General features: G+C 53.2%; 1 protein-coding gene and 2 pseudogenes across 1 annotated transcript; 2 read left to right on the top strand and 1 right to left on the bottom strand.

The window, feature by feature from the left end:
• Positions 1-404: 404 nt before the first annotated feature.
• On the bottom strand, positions 405-5,001 carry LOC116830791 (granzyme H-like; annotated as a pseudogene).
• A 677-nt stretch (positions 5,002-5,678) lies between these two features.
• On the top strand, positions 5,679-9,760 carry LOC116830792 (cathepsin G-like; annotated as a pseudogene).
• Positions 9,761-15,550: 5,790 nt separating this feature from the next.
• Positions 15,551-18,766, top strand: LOC116830781 (granzyme H-like). The gene is made up of 5 exons (XM_032790427.2): positions 15,551-15,621; positions 16,836-16,983; positions 17,541-17,676; positions 17,958-18,233; positions 18,586-18,766. The coding sequence occupies exons 1-5, from the start codon at positions 15,558-15,560 to the stop codon at positions 18,733-18,735; spliced, it is 774 nt and encodes a 257-aa protein (XP_032646318.1). The 5' UTR covers positions 15,551-15,557; the 3' UTR covers positions 18,736-18,766.
• The last annotated feature ends 166 nt before the right edge of the window (positions 18,767-18,932 follow it).

Here is an 18,932-nt window from a genome sequence, read left to right as displayed (position 1 = left end):
GAGTTAGCAGGTCAGGTAATGACAAGTATCTCTCATAAACAGCCACTCAACCTGCTGACATGGAGGAGAGCTACAAACAGCCGGGTCTGCCCCAGGATTGGGCTCATGTCCATTACCCCAAGGGAAACAAACCAGCTGATTCCCTAGCAAAGACGCTGCCTAAGGACCTGGGTTGGGATTGCCAAGGGAGCTGAGGGAGTTGGAATTGAACATGACTCCTAACTCCCCGAGGCTCCCTGCCTTGATGCTCATGGGTTGGGCACTACCTGATAGAAGCTATGTCTGGAGTGGGGGAGATCAGCCTGGGGGGACTCAGCCCCTCTGCAAAGCAGGTCCTATATCTGGGTCTCCCCTAAGGACAGGAGCAGCGCAGCTCCAGCCCCTGCAGCGATTCCCAGCATGGCTCAGGGCTGCAGCCTCCTCATCGTAGCCCATATCCAGGGGATGTAGGTGGAGACTCTTATGTACACTGCTGGGGGAGTCCCATCCTCGGATCCCCAAGAGACGATGCCCTGGGCTTTTTCCTGGCATGCCAGGGGCCCCCCAGAGTCACCGTGCGAAACAGAACAAGAGACAGTTAATTAACAGGTCTCAGCAGCACCCCCCGCAAGCCCAGCCAGTCTCAGCATCACACCCTTCCATCCCAGGCAACCACCTGGTCTCTGCCTCCTCTGGGAGAAGACCAGCTATTTTCCCATTCATTTGTACAGCACCGAGCGTAGCAGGGACTGATCTCTGACCTGCAGTCTGCAGCCCGATTGCAACACCAACAGGCTCATAAATAATAACAATTTGTCAAGGGAGCTTGAAGGCAGGAGATTTACCTGGAAAGAACTTTTGCCCTATTCCGGGTTCCCCCCACACATCATGGTGGAGGCATTATAGTTATGGTATATGCCATCAGGATCCCTTGGACACTCAGCATCCTGCATCACCACCACGTCCGTCTCCTGGAGCGTGGCTGAGGTCAGCTGATTGTGTGCACTAGTCCGGCCCCAGCCAGCGACGCTGCACACGGTTCCTGGACGCATTCGCTGATGGGGCAGGGGCAAGGGGATGCCCCTGACATATCCATTGAGCTGTACTTTGCGCCCCAGCTACAAAGAACAGAGGACACAAGGACCAGGGTCAATACACAGGTCAGAGACGATGATGGGCAGAGACGTCCCAATCCAAGAAGAGGGAAATTAGAGCCAATGCAAGGCCCTGAGTTCACTGGGGGCGGCATGATGGGATGGGGGTGGTGCCTGCTGCAGTGTGAGGTCACTGGGGGTAGGGTGATGGGATGGGGGTGGTGCCTGCAGCAGTGTGAGGTCACTGGGGGTGGGGTGATGGGATGGGGGTGGTGCCTGCTGCAGTGTGAGGTCACTGGGAGTGGGGTGATGGGTTGGGGGCGGTACCTGCAGCAGTGTGAGGTCACTGGGGGCGGGTGATGGGATGGGGGGCGGTTACCTGCAGAGTGTGAGGTCACTGGGGGCGGGTGATGGGACGGGCGGTACCTGCAGGCAGTGGTGGAGGTCACCGGCAGCGGAGCTGGATGAGTTGGGGGCGGTACCTCAGCAGTGTGAGTCACTGGGGGGCGGGTGATGGGATGGGGGCGGTACCTGCAGGCAGTGTGAGGTCCTGGGGGCGGGGTGATGGGACGGGCCGGTACCTGCAGCAGTGTGAGGTCACCGGGGAGCGAGGATGAGTTGGGGCGGTACCTGCAGCAGTGTGAGGTCACTGGGGGTGGGATGATGAGATGGGCTGGTACCTGCAGCTGTGTGAGGTCACTGGGGTGGGATGATTGGTTGGGGGCGGTACCTGCAGCAGGGTGAGGTCACTGGGGTGGGGTGATGGGACGGGCCGGTACCTGCAGCAGTGTGAGGTCACGTGGGGTGGGATGAATGGGTTGGGGGCAGTACCTGCAGCAGGTGAGGTCACTGGGGGTAGGGTGATGGGTTGGGGGCGGTACCTGTAGGCGTTGTGAGGTCACATGGGGTGGGGTGGAGGGACGGGCGGTACCTGCAGCAGTGTGAGGCACTGGGGGTTGGGTGATGGGCGGGCGGTACCTGCAGCAGTGTGAGGTCACTCGGGTGGGGTGATGGGATGGAGGTGGTGCCTGCAGCAGTGTGAGGTCACTGGGGTGGGGTGTGTGGATGGGGATGGTGCCTGCAGCAGTGGTGAGGTCACTGGGGGAGGGTGAGGGTTGGGGGGTACCTGTAGCAGTGTGAGGTCACTTGGGAGTAGGGTGATGGGTTGGGGGCGGTACCTGCAGCAGTGTGAGGTCACTGGGGGTGGGGTGATGGGTTGGGGCGGTACCTGCAGCAGGTGAGGTCACTGGGGTGGGTGATTGGACGGGCGGTACCTGCAGCAGTGTGGGTCACCGGGAGTGGAGTGATGAGTTGGGGCGGTACTGCAGCAGCATGATATTATTGTTAGTGGTCACTTTATTGTATTGCGGGGGGGGATTGGGCGACCGACAGGGATCCTCTGTTCATTGTGTTCCCAATTCCCAAGGCTGTGGGTTCCCAGCCTGACAGTGATATGCTGTAAAGCCAAGAGGAACAACGGTGCATTAGAGGCAACAGCGCACATGAGGTGGGGATGGGTCCATGTGTGTCTGACTCGTGAAATACTTATTTTGGGGCTCTCAGGAAGAGATCTAGGAATCAGCTTATAGCCTTAAATAATGTACATACCCCCTAGACACATGGCTGGTCTGATCTGATCTCAGGTGCAGAGACGGGCTACTAGGATGATCCGAGGAAATGGAAAACTGCCTTATGAAAGGAGACTCCAGAGCTTGGCTGTTTTAGCCTGGCCAAAAGAGGCTGCGAGGGGATATGCTTGCTCTATATAAATATTATCAGGGATTAACGTTAGGAGGGAGTAGAATTTAAGCTTAGCACTAATGCGGCACAAGGACAAATGGGTACAAACTGATATTGGGAAGTTTAGACTTGAATTAGACGAAGGTTTCTAACCATTAGGGGAGTGAAGTTCGGACAGCCTTCGGAGAGGACAGTAGTGGGGGCAAAAGACTTATCTGCTTTAAAAGATAGCTTGATAAGTAATGGAGGGATGATATGATGGGATAGTTAATTTGGGCAATTGATCTTGGATTATCAGCAGATAAGTTCTGCTCAATGGTCTATGAGGGGAGTTGGATTGGGATGGGATCTGAGTTACTGCAGAGAATCTTTCCTGGGTGCTGGCTGGTGAGTCTTGCCCACATGCTCAGGGTTAGCTGATCGCCATATTTGGGTCGGAAGAATTTTCCTCCAGGACGGATTGGCAGGGGCCCTGGAGGTTTTTCGCCTTCGTCTGCAGCGTGGGGCATGGGTCACTTGCTGGTGGATTCTCTGCAGCTTGAGGTCTTCAAACCACAATTCTGAGACTTCAATAAACCAGTCATTGTAGGGGGTTGTTATAAAAGTGGATGGGTAGGGTTCTGTGGCCTGCTTTGTGCAGGAGGTCAGACTAGATGATCATGTTGGTCCCTTCTGACCTACGAGTCTATGAGTCTATGAGTCTATGACTGGCTGGCTCACTGGGGCAGGCAGTGGGACATAGGGTCCTTTCTCTCTAGGGGGTGTCGGTTGCAGCATAGAGCCCCTGCCCAGTGGTGTTGGGGTCCCAGCCAGTGTCTCTACCACCCCTTGTGCTTTTTCCCTGAGTTCCTTCACTCCCCATTGTCCTCCTGGCCCCTGGGTCTTAGCTCCCCTGCAGCCCGGTGACCTCTCCCCAGTTAGATCCAGACAGGGGTCTATACACAGCTCCTCCTAGACCAGATCCCTGTGAGCCCCTCCATGCCCAGGTTAGGACAATGGGCCACATCCAAAGCTGGTGCAATGGGATGGAGCTCCACTGGAATCAATGGGGCCAGACCCCTAGCTGGTGTCAATCAAGCATAGCTCCACTGATTTACCCAGCACTGGTGCTGGACCATGGTTTGCAGAGGCCCCTAGACACATGCCGACACCCCCTGAGCAAATCAGACCTCTGGGCTCTGCTCTCCCAGCCTGTCGCACTCACTGCTCTTTCCCTGCAACCTACAACGGCACCAGAGCTCCCAGCTCCCCCATCACCTGCTAACCCCGACCTGCCCCGACATCCCTAGCACAGAGGCGCTTACTCTCCATTGCAGTGAGCAGCCATCAGCACGAAGTTCTCCGACACCAGGAACCCTCGGCAGAAGGAGCTCTTGTGTCCACACCATAGAGACAGATAGGCCATGTAGGGTCTGGAATGGGGCTGGGCTTCCCGGCCCCCAACGATCTCACCTGCGGGTGAGGACAGATTCATATAAAGAGGCCCATTGTCTCCCTGGGCCAGGCTGAGATCAATCTACTCATCCCAAAGGGGAGTCCCCACAGCCTCAAGCCTCCCCCTGTGATGCTCTCCCCGGGGAATTCTTGTACCAGGAACTGTGTCCCTTGCTGAGCTCTCCCCCACACTGGACACCCCTGGAGTAAATCTAAAGCTCTCATCTCCCTGGGTGGAGAATCAGTGCCAAATACACTGGGAGCAGGTCAGTAACCACACTGCCTTGAGTTAACAGCTTTGGGGGCCAGTTGCACCCAGAATGCCACAGACACGTCCTCTGATGATGTTTCACCTTCTCCTTCAACCCCCAGTGACAGGTGAGGGCTGCTGCCAAGCTGCCCCTCCAAACTGTTTTTGTACAGAAAATCGGGTTTTCTAGATAATGAAAAAATTCCCAGAAAGTGTCTCCTCGCCTTAAACATTTTAGCATTTTTCTTGGCAAACTGGCCATTTCCCCCACCTTTCGGCACGTTTCAGCTGACAGTTTGTAAGTTTTCGGTCGCCAAAACAATTTTCTCTTTGGTCACGCTACAGACTAAGATGGAGTGACGAAGTATGAAATGGAAACATGCCGCCCCCCCATCTGTTTAGCACCGATGCCTTAACTATCCTTGACCATTTACTGCTTTCATTTCCCCAGATGTTACGCTGAGTGCAGCCAGGGCTGGATTTCCCATTAAGCACATTAGGCATCTGCCCGAGTCACTCTAGAGAGCAGGAGTGGGGCTGAGGGGAAGACACACACAGCCCAGCTGAGACAGTTATCTCCCAGAGGGGCCACGGAGTGCTTGAGAGAGGGGGTTTCTGGGGCAGATTGTGGGGGGTCTCTGGGCAGTGAGGGATGGGGGGGCGCTGGGCAGTAAGGGATGGGGGGGCGCTGGGCGCTGGACCCTGGGGAGTCTGTGTGGGGGACTGGGAAGTTGTGGTGGGGCTGTGTGAGGGGCACTGGGTGGTGGGGGGTCTGTGGTTCAAAGTGGTGGGGGAACCTCTACCACCTGCAGTGGTGTGTGCGCGGGGGTTCCCAATCCCTGCTCCTAGGGGTGCCCAAAGTACAAATCCAACCCTGAATGCAGCTGAGGCTCTCAGACCAGCCCAAGGGATTGGGTGACCCAGCCCCCATAGGTTCCTTTGGGTCCCTTCTGCCAGTCTGTGCCCCAGACAGGGAGGCCAGCTAAGGCCAACTAAGGCACAGGGCTAGGACCTAAGAAATCTGGGACCAGTTCCCAGCTCTGCCCAGGATCTCTGTGGACAGAGACTTCCATAGAATCACTGATGGGCATCCAAATCCCTTAGGCAGGTTTACATAGATTCTCCCTGGGCCTCAGTTTCCCCATCAGTACAATGTGAAGCATGATTCTGCCTAGGTCTGGATGCTGGTAGGGGCAGGGTTTGTGGGTAAGTGCAGTGCCTGTCACAATGGGGGGGCCCTTATCTTGGTCTAAGTACAATTTGTTAAAGTTGGGATTTTCCAAAAACACCCACCCACCTGGGTGGAGACTTCTTCACAGCTGATCACAAAATGTTTTTTTTTCCTTGAGAAAAATGCCAAAAGTGTTTCTTTTACAGTGACCAAAACCTGAAAATGTTCACCTGTATATTATTCGCAACTGGAAGGAAAGAATCAGTTTCCCCACAATAATTCAGGCAAGTTCGAGAAGAGGCTTTCTGAGAACAAATACCATTAGTAAAAACCACAGTTTCCCATAGGACCAAACATTTCATGGATCGGTCTTGGCACAGCCCTGGCTGGTCACCGTTGGCTGATGGAGAAGGAGAAGTGTCCACAAGGGATCTGTCAGTGCCTGTCTGGAGGCTGCCTGGCTTAATGTGGGGTGACCTCACCCCCAAAGCCGTTAAGTTAAGGCAGTGCAATTACTGACCAACTCCCAGTGCATTTGGCAACGATTCTCCACCCAGGGAGGTCAGAGCTTTAGATTTATCCTCCAGTCTCCTGGGGTGTCCAGCCTGGGGGAGAGCTGAGCAGGGGACAGGGTTCCAGGCACAGGGATCCCCCAAGGAGAGCATCACAGGGGTGGGTTGAGGTTGTGGGGACTCCCCTTTGGGACGGGGAGCTCGGTCCCCACCCGGCCCAGGGAGACGATGGGGCTCTTTGTAAAACCTGGTCTCCCCCACAGGTGAGATCACCAGGAGCCGGGAAGCCAAGGTCCATTCCAGATGCTATATGGCCTATCTGAAAATACAACATGGAAAATATACTAAGAAATGCGGATGGTTCCTGGTGAAGCCAAACTTGGTGCTGACAGCTGCTCATGGCAAGGGAGAGTAAGCGCCTCTGTGCTGGGGATGTCGGGGCAGTCCAGGGTTAGCAGGTGATGGGGGAGCCGGGAGCTCTGGCGCTGTCGTAGGTTGCAGGGAAGGAGCAGTTAGTACAACAGGCTGGGAGAACAGAGCCCAGGGGATCTGCTCAGGAGGTGTCAGCATGTCTCTAGGGACCTCTGCCAGGGCCGGTGCAAGGATGTTTCGCTCCCTAGGCAAAACTTCCACCTTGCACCCTTCCCCGTCTCCGAGCCCCCGCCCTGAGCCCCCACCCCTCGTGGCAGCTCGCCCCCTCTGATTTGAGGCACCCCCCCAACCCCAGTTCACCCCTGCCCTGCCTCCTCCCTGAGCACGCCGTGGCTGCTTCACTTCTCCCACCTCCCAGGCTTGCAGTGCCAATCAGCTTAGGCGCCGCAAGCCTGGGAGGCAGGAGAAGTGAAGCAGACACAGTGTGATCAGGGAGGAGGTGGGGCAGGGGTGAGCTGGGGCAGGGAGTTCCCCTGCATGCCCCCACCCCCACTTGCTGCAGGCGGCCCTCCCCGCACTCCCCTGCCCCAGCTCCCTCCACCTAAATGCTGGTCGCGACTGGGGCGGCTGAAGATCCGGCTGTCGCAGTCGCTGCCGAAGAAAATGCCACCCCCCAAATCCTAGGAGACCGCCTAGGTCGCCTAAGTGGTTGCACCAGCCCTGACCACTGCAAACCATGGTCCAGATCCAGCACTGGGTAAGTCAAGGGAGCTATGGCCGTTGACCCAGCTGGTCTGGCCCATTGCCCAGATTGGGGCAGGGAGGGGCTCACAACCCTAGGACAGCTCTGCAGGGCTCTGGGGAGCTGGTTATATACCCTTGTGTGGATCTATCTGGGAACGGGGTCACCGGGGTGCAGGGGAGCTGGGACCTAGGGGCTGGGAGAAGAACAGGGAGTGAAGGAGCTCAGGGAACAGCAAAAGTGGCTGGTGCTGTCATAGGCTGGGAGGCCAACGTCTCTGGGCAGGTGTTTGTGCTGCAGCTGACACCCCCTAGAGGGGAAAGGCCCCTTTCCTATTTCCCAGCCCCCACCCTCCCGAGCTAGCCAGTCCCCAGCCCTGGGCTGGATCGCAACTGGCATTGTGTACAGTGGTGGATACATTCTCCAGGCCAGCAGCTGAGTCCAAGATCTTGGCCTAAGACGCCCAGGTTGCCCTAACTCACTGTCCATGAGTGAGACCTACATGTTCTCACCCCCACCTCACATACACTCCTGCCCCTGATGCCCCATGTATAATTTTTTGCTTTTTCAGCGAGATCACTGTCACTCTGGGAGCACATAACATTAGTAAACCAGAACGGAGCCAACAGAAAATCCCCGCGCGCTGCCAGGTCCCCCACCTGCAATATGACAAGAAGACCCTTAACAGTGTTATCATGCTGCTGAATGTACCACCCCCATCCCATCACTCCACCTCCATGACCTCGCACTCATGCACTAGACACACCTCCATTTTCCTCTTTTCCCTCCTGTCTATGGCAGCTGTCACACAGCGCAGTGCGGAATAACTGGGTGTGGCTCATCCCCTCTGCCAAAGACCAAGACTAGGGTGAGGCCAGGATCCACTTGCAGGGTGGCTGGGTGGGGTCGGACTGGCTGGAACTGAAGAACTGACATGGTCTGTGAGGTGGACCTGGAGGTCATTAAGAACATGTGTGAGCTGATACAACCGCCCAGTGATGCTGTGTGGGGGAAGCCTGGCTTTGAGAAATTACCTTATCGGATAAATATCCTGCTGACCTGGAGGCTCCTTGGTTCCAGGAGGCCACTACTGGGAGGAAATGGGGAGATACTTTCCAGGGCTAAGTATCTAAGTGTGTAGTGATCCCCTACCAACCTAGCCCAGCTCGGGAGACAGGGTGTTGATGCAGATTGGCCCAGAGGGTGAGGCGATTGTGAGACCAGCTCAGCACAGCTCCAACTAGCTTGACCAAGATCCTTTATTACACCTGGTTATTGAGGTTCCTTCATCTCAAACCCCACCCAGCACAATCGTACCACCTCTACCTTAATCTCAACCCCCACCCGAACCCTACCCAAACTCACTCCAAACAAACGCTGGCCATCATAACCCTACTAATTCTACCCCAAAGTCAAATCCCACTCAATACAACCCTACCCAACCCTTCCCCAAATTCATTCCCCAACACAACCCTATCAGTTCTATCGTAACTCAAGCTATGGACAACACAACTGTACCAACTCTACTCCAATCTCAAAACCCACCCTAATCAACTCTATCTCAAACTCAACCCCCCACCCGCCAACACAAACCTACCATCCCTACCCAAAACTCAAATCCTGGCCAATACAATCCTACCAACTCTACCCCACATTCAAACCCCACTCTATAAAACTCTTTCCAAACTTACCCAAACTCAGACCCCACTTAACACAACCCTACCAATCCTACTCCAACTCAACACAGCCCAACCTAATGCGAGCTAAAGGTCAAACAATACCCAGCACTACTGTACCCAACTCTTCCTCAAACTCAAACCACATGCAACACAATCCTAACTAAACTGTATCACATTTAACTCCTGTCCTGCACAACTCTCCCCAACTCCAAGTCTACCCAACACTACCTAATCTCTACTTAATATAACTACTGTCCTATCCATCTCTACCCAACATTACCCCATCGTACTAAATTCTGTCCAGACTCATCCCTACCCACATTCATCCAATTCAAACCCTACCCAATTCTACCCAACACAACCTCAACCTATCTTAAATTCTACCCATTTAAAATCCTGCCCAACCCAAACCCAACTCTACCAGAGGCTTCCCAACCCTACTAGTGCAACTCAGACAAAAAAGGAAACACTTCAACACAGCAAACATTTTTCCTGAAGTTGCCAAAATTTAAGAAACGCTGTTTTCTTTACACAAAAGATATTTCTTGTACAATATTTAAACCTTCTCTTCTCTGATACTATCAGATCTACAGATGAAAAGTGGTGCTAGAGATGTTCAAGACGTAATTGTGGTTATTCTCAATCCCAGAGTGATTCTGGTGACCCATTGGTAGGAGTAGTCCAGGGCATTGCTTCCAATGTTGTGAATTTCTACAAACCAAGTGTGTTCACAAGACTTTCCAAATTCATCCCCTGGATCCAGAACATTCTGCAGAACCAGCATTAAAGGAGACACCGATTTTGCTGGCTCTTTGCCTGTCTAGACCAGCCATTGGCTAACTAGGCTTTGGTTGTGAAATGCAGATTATCTTCATTACTCTTAGAACAATGCTATGAATTGATTGGTATCAGAATGGACTGGGGGTGGGGGAAGCAGTTTGTACATGTTGAGATAAAACCCCTGTGTGTCTCTGGGATTTTTTGGACTATTCTATGGGATTCTGGAGCAGGAATCAGATTCTCTCTATTAAATCCTATAGGATGGGGCAAAAAATAAAATAAAATAGAAAGCTGTGTATTGAAGCTGATGCCCCTCAGAGGGGAAAGGCCCTATTCCAATTCCACCCCAGCTGGTACCCTCCCAACAAGTTCAGTCACAGAGACCCCCTTGAGACTATCCCTTGATGTTCTGGGATACCAGAATAACCCCCCTGACTGAGTGGGCACCCCTCAACTCTCTCTTGCTGAGCTAGACTTTCCAGTTCAGGTCCAGCACAGACTCAGAGATTAGACCACATCCCTCAGTAGTTCCTCAGACACTGAGATTCTCTCAGTCCTGGGGCTTCTCAGTTAACAGGGTCATACCCAGCACCCAGTACACAGCCTTTCTGGGAGCCTGTTGTAGGGAGGTCATGGGATTTCCACCCTCACTTCTGTGCTGCCTTCAGAGCTGGACTCTGAAGGCAACAACCACAGAGCTTCCTGCAGCCACAGGAAGTTCCAAGAGGTGGAAGTGGGTCTAGTCTGGTGTCCCTTCCTACCACCCCAGAGCAGTGTGCAGGGGAGGGACAATGGTCCCTCCAGGCCTTGAAATCGATTGGTCTGGGTATCTGGGTGCAGAAAAGCTCAGGGGTGTTTCTTACACCTGTAGTAGGGCTGAGCAGTGTTAGCCACATCCCCAGCCATGCCTAGTGTGCACCCGAGCAAGAAAGGAACCTCCCCCCCAACACACACAATGTGGGTGGGGCTGTGACCTGAGGCTTCCCCAATGGGTATCTCTGCTCCTGGATCATCTAGGATAGGAATTTCCAGGCAGGAGTGTACATGCCCCTGTGATTCCCAGGCCCTGCCCCCCTCCCAGTTCTGGTCCATATAACCCCCAGGGGCTAGCAGAGGCTCCATGCCCATCCCTGGTTGGCTTTGACAATGCAGTTCTTGATCCTGGTCCTGCTTCCTATGGCCTTTCTCCTGTCCCCTGGTTCTCAGGCAGGTGAGCTGGAGGAGGGGGAGCAGAGCCCCTGTGGTGCAGAGGCCTCACTTGGCAAGGGCAGCTTTGGGCAGGTCTTTCCTCTGCTCCTGATGGGGGTAAGGGGGATGTATTGAACCCTGCAGCCTCTTCTGGGTGTGGTTGGGGTTGAGTGGCCCAGTCCCCACAGGCTCCTTTGGGATCCCACTGTCAAACCCTGCCCCAGACAGGGAGTTCAGCCATAGGGCGAAGGCACAGGGCTTGGCCTCAAGAAATTTGGGATAATTTCCCATCTTAACACAGGCTGCCTGTGGGGACATTGGGCTTGTCCCTGGAATTGGGAGTTTCATGGAGTGCTGATGGGAACCATGCACTCAAATCCCTTAGGAACAATCTCCCTGTGCCTCAGTTTCCCCATTTGTAAACTGAGAAAAATGATTCTACCTGTATCTGTTTGAATTAGACATGCTTTGGGGCAGAGATTGTGAGTCTGTGCAGCACCCAGCACAATGGGGGACGCTGATCTCAGTCAAGGTCTGTGCAGCCCCCAGCACAATGGGAGTCCTGATCTCGGAGCCATGCTAATGCATGTACAAGAGAACCTCAGAGTTACGAACATCTGGGGCAGTGGAGGTTGCAAACAATGTTAAGTTTGCAAATGAATTGTAGCTCAGAAGGACACATCAGATGATCCATTGTCTACAGCCAAGCCTTAAGACACAACTGCATTTGCTCCAATCCCTCAGACAGAGACAAACGCTACAAGATCTTTATCAAGCATTCTTAAAACTACAATAGCCACCTGGGGAAGTGAGGAAACAGATTGACAGAGCAAGACGGGTACCCAGAAATCACCTACTACAGAACAGGACCAACAAGGAAAATAACAGATCACCACTGGACATCACATACAGCCCCCAGGTAAAACCTGTCCAGCACATCATCAATAATCTACAACCTATCCTGGAAAACGATCCCTCACTCTCACAGACCTTGGGATTCAGGCCAGTCCTCACTTACAGACAGCCCTCCGACCTGAAGCAAATACTCACCAGCAACTGCACACCAAACCACATAAACACTAACCCAGGAACCAATCCCTGTAACAAACTCCGTTGCCTTCTCTGTCCCCATACCTACTCTAGCGACACCATCACAGGACCCAACCACACCAGCGACACCATCAGGGACTCATTCACCTGCACATCTACTAATGTGATATACGCCATCATGTGCCAGCAATGCCCCTCTGCCATGTACATTGTCAAACCGGACAGTCTCTACGTAAAAGAATAAATGGACACAAATCGGACATCAGGAATGGTAACACACAAAAGGCAGTAGGAGAACACTTCAGTCTCCCTGGACATTCAATAACAGATTTAAAAGGAGCCATACTTCACCAAAAAAACTTCAGAAACAGACTTCAAAGAGAAACTACTGAGCTACAATTCATTTGCAAACTTAACGCCATCAGTTTGGGCTTGAATAGGGACTAGGTGTGGCTGGCTCACTACAAAAGCAATTTTCCCTCTCTTGGTATTGACCGCTGCTGATCAATTATTGGGAGTGGACAACATCCACCCTAACTAAATTGGCCTTCAGCATTGGTTCTCTACTTGTAAGGTAACTCCCTTTTCTTCCTGTGCCAATAAATATTTATGCCTGTATCTGTAATTTTCACTCCATGCATCTGAAGAAGTGGGTTTTTTACCCACGAAAGTTTATGCCCAAACAAATCTCTTAGTTTTTAAGCTGCCACCAGAATCCTTGTTGTTTTTGTGAATACAGACTAACACGGTTACCCCTCTGAAACCTGTTGCCACAGCAGCCTTTTGTGGGCAAAAGGCAGAACTGCAGCGCTTCTGTTGCAGTGTGTATTTTCTGTGGGAAAAGAAGTTCCATAATAATATGTCTAGTAAGGAATTTACCAGAATCTTTTTTTCCCTCTGTATTTTTACAGACATACTGGCTGACAGATATTTTGAAATAAGTTACCAAAATAATTAAAACTGGCATGAATATATTGCTTTATTTTGACAAATAAAATACACAAAATTTTTGCAGAATTTTAAAATATTGTGTGCAGAAATTTTAACTTTTTGGCACTTTTCTTTTGGCAAAGAATTCTCCTAGGAATAAGAATTGTTGCAGAAGACTTTACTATATGCCCAGAAAGACACAATTAAGGAAGGAGTCTGTGTTGGTGAAAAAATTGACCAGTGGCTTCCTTTTATTTACTCCATTCAACATTCAAACCCACAGTACTTTTTTGCAGGCAGCATTTTCCATTAGCAAGAGGTCCATTCAAAAATCCTTTTTAATGTGATGGCCCGTGATGGCACATCTGATTTTGATCATCCTTCTGGATGTGTGTGGTGGGGATGGAGGGAAAATTCCAGTGCCCTGGTTCTCATGTTCAGAGAAAACATTTTGGTGCTATAAAGCAAAATGTACATCTTTCCTTATAGCCTGGAACACAGACACTGCATGTGAGATCAATGCAGGGAAGTACTTCTGAGCATTTCATAGAGTCTGAACACTAAATACTTTCTTGTAAGACTCGTCCCTCTTTTGAGTGAAACTAACACACGGGTGAACAGTCTGGTCTCCAGCTATGAGTTTGTTAGTTCTCAGTTACTGCCAGCTGCCTGGGACTGCCAGTGTCACACCGTGTAGTCCACCGCTGGCTAGCTCGGGGGTGGGGGTGAGAGCTGCCAGCTCACTCCTGCATGAATGGGCCATTCCCAAGCCATGAGATTCCCTGGAGGATCACCCCAAGACCATTAACCGTAGGTGTCAGGATAAGGACATTAGCCATCCATACGCACAGCTTGCAGAGATCATGAAGCCTGACAAGTTACTGGCTTTCAGTGAAGCCTTCTCATGCAGTTAAAGCCCAGGGAAGTGGTGTCTGAGCAGTAGTGAGTTTGTCTGGTCTGAGACTGGAGTGGTTTGTGAAGGACAGTGAACACTTTGCTTGTTGGCACCACTTTGCTTGTTGGCAACCACAGAGAGCTGGGAGCCAGGAGTCCCCAAGTTTCCTGCAAGCCGCGCAGCCATCTATTAGCACTGTGCAGGTGCTCAAGGAACCTGCCTGGGGACGTGCCACAGCCAGGGGAGAGACGCCCCTTCCCTAGCCCCAACCTAGCCTGTCCTCCAATGAGCCATGGGTGGGGGAGGAGTGGCTGGAACCCAGCGCCTGCTTGGACCTGCCACTGATGGGGTGCCCCTCCCCTGGGTACTACTCTGCCACAACCTGAACCCAGCCGAGTCCAGGGTGCTCCTACTCTGGCCTGAACTCAGCCGGGGCCGGGGGAGTCCGGAGCTACTGCGGCTGGGGCACCAGGATCTGCGACCCTCCCCCTGCTCCAACCCAGCCCCAGTTGAAAACTGCCAGGGCCAGGGGAGGGGCGCCTTTCCTGCAGCCCCAGCCCTGGATCTGCCATGATGGAGGGAGGCACCTCCTCGCTCCCCGGCTGCTGCTGTGAGAAGAGCGCTGGGGGGAGTCCTCTCTCCTCGCAGTAGCCCCAGAGCACCGTCCTTCACTCCAACCCCCTCATCCCCAGCTCCACCCCAGAGCCTGCACCCCCAGTTGGAGCCCTCACATCCTTGCACCCCAACCCTGTGCCTCAGGCCTGAGCCCCCTCCCACACTCATAAACCTTTGTCCCACCCCCGCCACGTGAACGTTGCTATGTGCACCAGTACCAAGGGTCGTGCCACACCTCAACTCCATACTGGTGCACATAACAACATTCATTCGGCAGAGGGGTGGGAAGAATGAGAGGGACACTGGCGCCGGCCCCAGGACTCCTCGGTTCCATCCCTGGTAATGTAGGGGAGTGAGGTCTAATGGTTAGAGAAGAGGAAGAGGAGGGGGTTGGGGGCCAAGTCTCCTGTGCCTTGTCCCTGGCTCTGGGAGGATTATGGGGTCTAGCAGTTAAGGGGGGGAGAGATGGGAGCCAGGACACCTGGGTTATATTGCTGGCTGTGCTATGTCATTTCCTATGTGGTGCTGCAGAGTCATAGCTCCCAGCTGTACGGCAGCGCAGATGCTGCCACATCCCCTTCATGTGGTCACAGACTCCCTGAAGGGTGGAGGGGCTTGTGAGAAACCTTCCCACTGTGGGTGCTGTGATCAGGGCCAATGGCTGGTCTGCCCGGACCCACCCTGCTCACAGCTGGGCCAATATGAGAAAGATCAAAGGGCCACATTCCTATCAGTCACTTGAGATCAGTCGCTGCCACCCACAGCCCCTATCACAGAGACACGGGCAGGAAGCTGGGCAAGGATGGAGCCAAGTGAATTCGAATCCCAGGAGTACTCAGCGGTGTCTTCTCCATCCAGCAGTGCATCATCCACCCAGCTGTGCAGGGACCCAGCCATGCAGGATCCAGCCAGCTGTACAGGATCCCCAACTGACACATGGCCTGTCCTTCCCCCCAGCTCATGTAGTTGCCTGTGGTTGGAAATTGAGATGCCTGAGCCCTGCATTTAGATGAGTGTGTGCATGAACCTGAGGTTTCCTGCCTCCCCACCCCCAATCCCCTCCAAGCTGAGTCTATAAAGCCTGCAGGCCTGAGGCAGATTCACCGTCGCTGCACTGACTTCCAACATGCAGGCCCAGAACTTGTTCCTGCTCCCCATGGCCTTTCTCCTATGCCCCGGGGCTTGGGCTGGTAAGTACAGCTGGGATTAGGGCCCCTGGGACATTGGGGTGAATGGGGGGGTCTCAGGGATTGGGTTCAGTGGGTGGTATCTAGGGGTCTGTGACAATTTGTACCCATATATTTACTACTTTTACAGGACTATGATAAATTTTACACAAAGCATGCCTTATGAGTTATCATCTGAAAACTCATAATTTGCTGATCATTTTTGTTTTGGTAAAATATGTGTGACATGTAAAATTATACTATTTTATTGCATGGAGTTACTCAGACATGTTTCAAGTCTGGGGGGCAACCACAAACCAGTTCCCTAGACACAAATAGCTAGCCAATGCCTCAACCAGGAGTAAATGTAATTAAAAGGACTATCACCTGGTTAAGTGGCCATTCTTGGGCAGGAAAGATGTGGGTGAAAATTTTACATCTTGACAAAGAAACAGCTCAATGTTACTGTCTGCGCAGACTTTCTGTCTTCTTAATCCCAGCTGGAGATGATTCTTGAAGAAGAAAGACCTGTAAGAAGGAGAGCAGACCCCTCCCCTCCCACATGACCTCTCCCTTTCTCTCTATCCACGGCACACACAACACTGGAAGCACAAAGGAAGCAGCATGGGGGATGGATCCTGACTGAAAGTAACTCAGCCAGTAAGATTGCAGAAACGTGTGGCGAGAGAGCCCTCCCAAGGCATGCTTTGGGCAGAGTTGATCTCCATCCTGTAATGGGTTTAACGTAGGGGTATATAATGTCAGGGGGGATCCAGGCGTGGTGTCTCCCCCAGCACTGATATCGATCAGTGTCACCCACTGCCCACATTAAGGAAGAGCTTGGGAAGGGCAAAAAAAGTGACACCAGCACTGAGCAGCTCAGCATCGAGCAACAGACCCATTCATCACCCAGTGGTGAGGCATAAGCTGGGGTGAGGTTGGCCCCCAAAGCCGTTAGCTCAAGGCAGGGCAATTACTGACCCACTCCTGGTGCGTTTGGCACCGATTGTCCATCCAGAGACATCAGAGCTGTAGATTTACCCTCCAGCCCCACGGGGTGTCCAGTGTGGGGCAGAGCTGAGCAGGGGGCAGGGTTCCAGACCCAGGGATCCCCCAGGGAGAGCATCACAGGGGTGAGATGATGTTGTGGAGACTCCCCTTTGGGATGGGGAGCTCAGTCCCAGACTGGCCCAGGGAGATGATGGGATTCTTTAGATGAACCTGGTCTCCCCCTGCAGGTGAGATCATTGGAGGAAAAACTGCCAAGCCCCACTCCAGACCCTACATGGCCTATCTGCAAATACAAGACGGACAGTATATTAAAATATGTGGAGGGTTCCTGGTGTCGAAGAACTTCGTGCTGACGGCCGCTCACTGCAAGGGAGAGTAAGTGCCTCTGTGCTGGGGATGTCGGGGCAGGTCAGGGTTAGTGGGTGATGGGGGAGCCAGGAGCTCTGGCGCCATTGTGGGCTGCAGGAAAGAAGCAGTTAGTAGGAGAGGCTGGGAGAGCAGAGCCCAGGGGTCTGATCTGCTCAGGGGGCATCAGTATGTCTCTAGGGTCTTCTGCAAACCATGGTCCAGATCTAACGATGGGTAAATCAATGGAGCTATGGCCACTGACACTAGCTGGGTTCTGGTCCATTGCCCAGATCGAGGCAGGGAGGGGCTCACAGCCCCAGGACAGCTCTGCAGGGCTCTGGACTGGGGGGAGCAGGGCATAGACCCCATATGGATCTAGGCAGGGATTGTTCTCCAGGGTGCAGGAGAGATGAGACCCATGGTCCTGGAGAACAAGGGGGAAGTGAAGCAGCTCAGGGGGACAGCCCCAGGGTGCCCTGCCCCATCCATATCACTGTTCGTGAATCAGACCGACAGGTGCCCACACTTCACCTCACATACGCTCCTGCAATTGATGCCCCATTGGTTGCTCTTGGCTTTTACAGCGAGATCACCGTCAAGCTGGGAGCCCATAACATTAGTGAACAGGAACAGAGCCAACAAGAGATCCCTGTCCGTCGCCAGATCCTCCACCCACAATATGACAATAAGACCACTAACAATGACATCATGCTGCTGCAGGTACCACCCCCATCCCATCACCCCGCCCCCTGTGACCTCACACTGCTGCAGGTACCGCCCCCGTCCCATCACCCCCTCCCCCAGTGACCTCACACTGCTGCAGGTACCACCCCCATCCCATCACTCCCCCACTCCGTGACCTCACATTGCCTCAGGCACCACCTCAGCCCATCACCCTGTCCCCAGTGACCACATGGTCAAGGGGTTTTGCTGGGACAGGGTGTGGATGGGTGTCCATGAGCGTGACCCTTACATTGATGTTCATCATTCTTGTCGCTCAGCTGGCAAAGACAGTGAAGCTGAATAAATGGGTGAAAACCATCCCCCTGCCACGCACCAACAAGAGAGTGAAGCCAGGGACCAAATGCAGTGTTGCCGGCTGGGGCCGCACCAGCAGACAGAGTAAATCGGCCCCAACCATCACACTCCAGGAGGTGAATTTGAAGGTGCTGAAGGATGACGTGTGTCTGAAAAATCCTGATGTGACCTACTATGACTATGATGCTTCCACCATGATGTGTGTGGGCGATCTGAAGAAGGACAAAGCCTCTTTTATGGTGAATCTCGTTCTGGCTTCAAGCTCCCTTGATAAATCGTTATTATGAATAAGGCTTTTGGTGTTGCAGTTGGGCCTATGAGCAGCCAATAGGGGATCAGGCCCCACTGTGCTTGGTGCTGTACAAATGAATGTGAAAAGGACTGGTCTTGTCTCAGGCGAAGGCAGAGACCAGCTGGACAGGGGAGTGGGTGGGGTGTTTAGACCAGCTGGGCTGTGGAGTTTCAGGACAGCTGAGTGGACATTGTGGGGTGACACTGGGACCAGCTGCACCAGAGGTATCACTGAGCTGCACGTCAGCAGGAAACGACTCACTGAGCTGTTCTCCAACTGTGACTTGTTTAATTTTGCAGGGCGACTCTGGGAGCCCCCTGGTGTGTGGGAAAAGAGCCCAGGGCATCGTTTCCTGGGGATCCCAAAAGAGCGCCTCCCCTGGAGTGTACACAAGAGTCTCCACCTTCATCCCCTGGATAGAGAAGATGATGAGGATGCTGGAGCCCTGAGCAGAGCCGGGAATCACTGCACTGGCCAGAGCTGCACCACTTTTGTCCTTTGGAGAGGCCCAGACGTAGGGCCTGCTTTGCAGAGGGGTGGAGCCCTTCTAGGCTGAGCCCCCTCCCCCAGCCTTTGTTACACTCAGGCAGTCCCCAACCCATGAGCATCAAGGTAGGGAGCCTAGGGGAATTAGAAGCCAGGTTTG

The sequence above is a fragment of the Chelonoidis abingdonii genome, chromosome 14 (assembly GCF_003597395.2).
Source record: "Chelonoidis abingdonii isolate Lonesome George chromosome 14, CheloAbing_2.0, whole genome shotgun sequence".
Classification (NCBI taxonomy): domain Eukaryota; kingdom Metazoa; phylum Chordata; order Testudines; family Testudinidae; genus Chelonoidis; species Chelonoidis abingdonii.
The sequence above is the reverse complement of the archived record's forward strand: the minus strand, read 5'-3'. Positions and strand labels throughout refer to the sequence as shown.